This window comes from Nicotiana tomentosiformis, chromosome 5 (assembly GCF_000390325.3).
Source record: "Nicotiana tomentosiformis chromosome 5, ASM39032v3, whole genome shotgun sequence".
In the NCBI taxonomy this organism is placed as follows: domain Eukaryota; kingdom Viridiplantae; phylum Streptophyta; class Magnoliopsida; order Solanales; family Solanaceae; genus Nicotiana; species Nicotiana tomentosiformis.
The window spans coordinates 41,751,213-41,756,631 of NC_090816.1; the positions used below are offsets into that span (position 1 = coordinate 41,751,213).

The 5,419-nt window shown below is 38.8% G+C and overlaps 1 protein-coding gene across 1 annotated transcript; it reads left to right on the forward strand.

The window, feature by feature from the left end:
* The first annotated feature begins 2,169 nt into the window (after positions 1–2,169).
* LOC138892232 (uncharacterized) lies at positions 2,170–4,408 on the forward strand. Its single transcript, XM_070175937.1, has 4 exons — positions 2,170–2,245; positions 3,023–3,180; positions 3,523–3,664; positions 3,834–4,408. The coding sequence occupies exons 1-4, from the start codon at positions 2,170–2,172 to the stop codon at positions 4,406–4,408; spliced, it is 951 nt and encodes a 316-aa protein (XP_070032038.1).
* The last annotated feature ends 1,011 nt before the right edge of the window (positions 4,409–5,419 follow it).

Sequence of the window (5,419 nt, forward strand, 5' to 3'; positions counted from 1 at the left end):
GCTTGGTCATTTGGGACAAAATTGATTTAAATGGTAGCCACTCTATGTTTAATTAAGAATTCCAATTGTAGCCTTTAGCCTTTTAATCCTTTTTGATATTAAATTAAACAAACTTAATTATTTTCAATAAAATATAGCAAAAATTATAATTATCAAATATACTACTAATTGTTGTAATTAATTATTTTTGAAATACTTTGTTTTCTAAAGTGTAACACTAATTTCGAATTATTAATATAATAGTCTAATTAATTACAAATTAAGGAGTAATTCATTAAATTAATTATAAATCCTATGTCATGTATATAAAAGTTATTTTAATAATCTTAGAATAGTAAGTACTATATATTTTGTAATTATAATTTTGATATTAAATTATTAATTTCAAAACTATTATTACTTAGTTTAATTTTGTAAAATAGGTATTATTGCTTGAAAATATTTTCAAAACATTCATTGTAAATTATTAAGTATAAATAACTTAATTTTAAAAGGGAGGGTCAAAATTGGCCATCAACATTGAAGCACACAACGAACGGGAAGATGTGTTCCAGCATGACGATCGACCAGCGAAACCCGCTACGAAGGGGATGAAACAACCCAAGTTCACGAAGGTCAGTATCCTCAACATATGCGGGGCCCAACTCTTGATGATGAGGAGGATAAGCATGTTGTTGAAACATTCAAAATCTTGAGAGAACAACAAAAAATGATTATGGATCAACTCTCAAGTCAAGATTGGGTGATGACGGAATTGAAGCAGGCGTTATCGTGTGCTTCCAGTAATGCCAATGGAAGGGCTCCAGTTACTCCTTGCATTCCCGCAAATCAAATGGTTCAAAGAACCGATAACGACACTCCCAGGGATGAGGTCGATTTCGACGAGGTCGGAGGTACGATAGTAGATCTAGGAACAACAACTTAAATAACACTTTCAAAACCGAGCTCATGATATTCATGAGAGAAATGAATGAATGAATTGATTAGAATGCAAAGGAAATTCAAGCTCGGATGGACCAGATTCAAAGAAGTATACGAAATTGTCGTTAAAACCAAGTGCGGCACCAGAGTTGATCCCAAAGAGGTTTAAGATGCTAGATATACTGAAATATGATGGGACTTCGGATCCACAGGAGCACATCACAGCCTACACTACGACAGTAAAGGGAAACGACTTGGCCCAGCATGAGATCGAATCGGTTTTGTTGAAAAAGATTGGCGAAACTCTTACAAAGGGTGCCTTAACTTGGTATTCCCTCTTACGTGAGCATTCTATTGATTCTTTTGTAATGCTTGCAGATTCGTTTATCAAAGCTCATACTGGAGCAAGAAAGGTCCGGGCAAGGAAGGTAGGTTTATTCAAAATATCTTAAGGAGAATCTGAACTATTGCGGGAGTTCATGATCCGGTTCCAGAAAGAAAGGATGTCACCAGCAGTACCGGATGAGTGGGTAGTAGAGGCATTTACAAAGGGTCTCTACCCGTTGAGTTCTGATGCCTCCCCAAAACTACAAGAAAGCTTGCTAGAATTTCAAGCAACCACATGGGCAGATGTTCACAACCGCTACGAGTCAAAGATCAGAATAGAGGATGAAATACTTGGCTCTTCGGTGTCTTCCAAAGGACGGGATCGTGATAGGAATTAAGATAAATTCAAGAATGATTTTGATGCATATCGGAGGTCCTTTAGAAGTCATTTTCAGCCTTATAAGAGGGTCGATGGGCGTGGTAATAAGGTTTTCGATCATTGGAAAGGTTCATTTCTGATAGAAGGGCGGATCGTGGTCGAAGTAGCAGATCATTGCAGGAGAAAGAGGCGTCGGGTTCCCGAGATTCATCATATCCCAGGTTATATGACTATAATTTTTATATCAGCCTGGTGGAATTGGTGTCAGCCATGAGAAATATTTAAAAAGCTAGGTTCCCGAAACCAATTTGATCGGGTGCTAGCCAAAGGAATCCTAATCTATGGTATGAATTCCATGGAACTCACGGCCATATGACTGGGGACTGTTGACATCTTTGAGAAGATGTGCCAACGTTGTTGAAGAATTGTCACCTCAGAGAGTTTTTATTTTAAGCGACCATGCCAATAATAACAATGGGAGAAACCAAGATAATGCAAAGTTATCAAAGCCGGCAGCAGAGTCTCCTCGGATGACAGTAAACATGATCTTTGGAGGAGACGAAGTCAATGGGGTGACATTTTCGGCAGCAAAGATGATGAAGATATCGGTGAATCATGGTAAGAGGATCTGAGAAGTCTCAGAAGATGACATCACCTTCACAAAGGAAGATGTTGATGGACTTCTTCTATCGCATAATGATGTTTTGGTAAATTCTCTTAATATTTTAGATTTTAAAATTAAGCGTGTTTTGGTTGATCTAGGAAGTTCGGCCAACATCATACAATGGAGAGTTTTGGAGCAAGTGAAGTTAACCAGGAACATCATTCCAATGACAAAGCTTCTACCTGGCTTTAAATTAATAAGTGTGACAACCCGAGGAGAAATTTTGCTGCCCACACATGCCGAAAGAGTAACAAAGACCACCATGTTTGAAGTGGTAGATAGCGACATGGGCTATAATGTAATCCTTGGAAGGCCTTCGATACAATAAATGAAGGTTGTGCCTTTTACATACCATCAACTGTTGAAATTTACGATACCTGAAGGGATCAAGCAAATCAGAGAAGATCAACCAGCTGAAAGGGAGATGAACGCAATAACTGTTTCCAGTAACAGGGGTAATGAAATGAATAAATAGTAATGACAGGAACCGATGCCTTCTTCCATAGCAATTGAAGATGATAAAGACGAGGAGTCAACGGAATTACATTAGGTACCGAGGTCTTTTCAAGTACCGGAGGAGACAGATGTGACGAAGCCAAACCACAGAAGAGCTCGAACAAGTGGCCTTGTTCGAAGAAATTTTGGAGGGATGGGGTTGAGTCTGGAACTCAGGTTAAAAATTATAGATTTTCTTAAAACTTATGTTGATTGTTTTGCATGGTCGCATTCAGATATGACAGGTATTCCATTAGAGGCGGCGGTCCACAAACTGAGTCTGGATCCTAACTTCCCTTCAGTAAGACAAAAGAAACGACCGATAGCAGAACTCAGAAACATGTTTGTTAAGGAAGAGATAACCCGATTACTTAATATAGGTTCAATTCAAGAGGTAAATTACCCCGATTGGCTAGCTAACGTAGTGGTAGTACCTAAAAAGAATAATAAATTTAGAATGTGTGTATATTATAAATAATTAAATAAGGCATGCCCTAAAGACTCTTTTCCGTTGCCAAACATTGATCAAATGATTGATGCTATGGTCGAGCATGAGTTAATGAGTTTTCTTGATATTTATTCAGTGTATAATAAAATTAAGAAGGACCCGAAAGATCAAGAGAAGACTTCTTTCGTCACAAATTTTGACATATATTGCTATAATGTGATGCCTTTTGGGATTAAAAATGCTTGAGCCACTTACTAGAGGCTTGTTAATAAGATGTTTGAAAAATAGATAGGTAAGATAATGGAAGTTTATATTGACGATATGTTAGTTAAGTCTCTTAACGCAGGAGATCATCTGAAACATCACCAAGAGACGTTTGATATTCTGAGAAAGTACAATATGAAGCTCAACCCGGAGAAGTGTGCCTTCGGTAAGTGTTATTTTTGTCCAGGAAGAATAAGGTACGCAATTTTCCGTTTATTATATTAGTAAAATATTATCGGGAAGGGAGACACGATATCCGTACCTTGAAAAGCTGGACTTCGCTCTCGTAGTTGCCTCTCGAAAGCTTAGGCCTTACTTTCAATGTCATCCAATAGCCGGTGTCACAACAATTCCCTTAAGGAATGTCCTTCATAAGCCTGAGTTGCCAGGTCGTTTGGCAAAATGGACAGTTGAAGTTAGTGAATTCGACATTAAATACAAGCCCAGGACTGCAATCAAGTCACAAGTTTTGGACAACTTCGTGGCAAATTTCAGTCCGGGATTAATGACTTTAGCTGCTAAAGAAGCAGTGTTGGTGTCGGGAATAGTTTTGCGAGTTTGGACCTTGTTAACGGATTGGACTTCCAACATGAAAGGGTCCGGTCTTGGGGTAGTATTATCACTCCTTTGGGGGAAGAGACATGCTATTAGAACTGTGTCAGTAACTAACAATGAAGCCGACTATGAGGCTTTGGTTGCAGGAATCGAAAGCATCCTGAGCACTGGAACCAAGGCAGCTTGTTATTGTCTTGTTGATGAACAATTATATAGGAGGTCATTCCAAGGACCATTGTCTCGGTGTTTAGGGAATTCAGAGGCTGACTACGTGATGTGGGAAGTTCATGAAGGAGTTTTTGGGAACCACTCCGGTGCCGACTCGTTGGTTCTCAAATTAGTTAGAGTTGGTTAATATTGGCCCCGGATAGAGCAAGACGCAAAGGCATTTGTACAAAATTTCGATAAATGTCAACACCATGCACAGTTAGTGCATCAACCGGGGGAACATTTACATTTGGTGGTGTCATCGTCGCCATTCATGAAATTGGAAATGGACATAGTCGGTCCCTTACCACAAGAACTCGATAAGGTAAAAATATATTGGTTTTAACTGATTATTTTACTAAATAGGTTAAAGCAAATGCTTACCAAAAGATCGCAGAACGAGAAGTGATCGATTTCATATGGGATCACATCGTCTGCTGATTCAGAATACTGAAAGAAATTGCTTGTGACAATGGGCCACAATTCATAAGTTCGTAAGTCACAAAGTTTTTGGAAGAAACAAATTACATCTTTACCATACCACCCGGGTGTTAACGGATAGGCGGAGTTGAATAAGGTAATTATTCAAAACCTTAAAAGAAGTTAGAAGATGCTAAAGGCAAGTGGCCAGATGAGCTACCGGGTATGTTATGGGCATACCGAACCACGGCGAAGTCGAGCACAGGTGAAACACCCTTTTCACTTGTATACGGTTTAGAGGCTTTAATACTAGTGGTAGTGGAGGAACCGACCTTAAGGTTTTTCCGAGAAAATGAAGAAACAAACAATGAGGCGTTGCTGGTTAAATTAGTTTTGCTAGAAGAGCACCGGGATGTGGCATATGTGAGGATGGTAGCAGAAAAGAAATTTTGGAAAGATATTACAACCACAGAGCAAATATCCGATATTTCAAAGTTGGAAATTTGGTTATGAGAAACGTTACTAAAAGCACTCGAGAAGTTAACGTCGGGAAGTTGGGACCAACATGAGAAAGACCTTACCGGGTTTCAGCTATAACCGGTAAAGGTTCATATGAATTGGAAAATAAAGAAGGAGTTAAATTTCCAAGCAATTGGAATGTGACTTAGCTCAAAAGGTATTACTGCTGAAGATCCTTGTTAGTACTGAACGTATGTGTTGCACTCTTTTTCCCTTCGAC

Coding starts and splice junctions, on each gene's coding strand:
- LOC138892232 (XM_070175937.1), top strand. CDS start 2,170: ATGATCTTTGGAGGAGACGAAGTCAATGGGGTGACATTTTCGGCAGCA. Junction 2,246..3,022: donor GAAGATATCGGTGAATCATG/GTAAGAGGATCT, acceptor GGTCGCATTCAG/ATATGACAGGTATTCCATTA. Junction 3,665..3,833: donor CCCGGAGAAGTGTGCCTTCG/GTAAGTGTTATT, acceptor GTCATCCAATAG/CCGGTGTCACAACAATTCCC.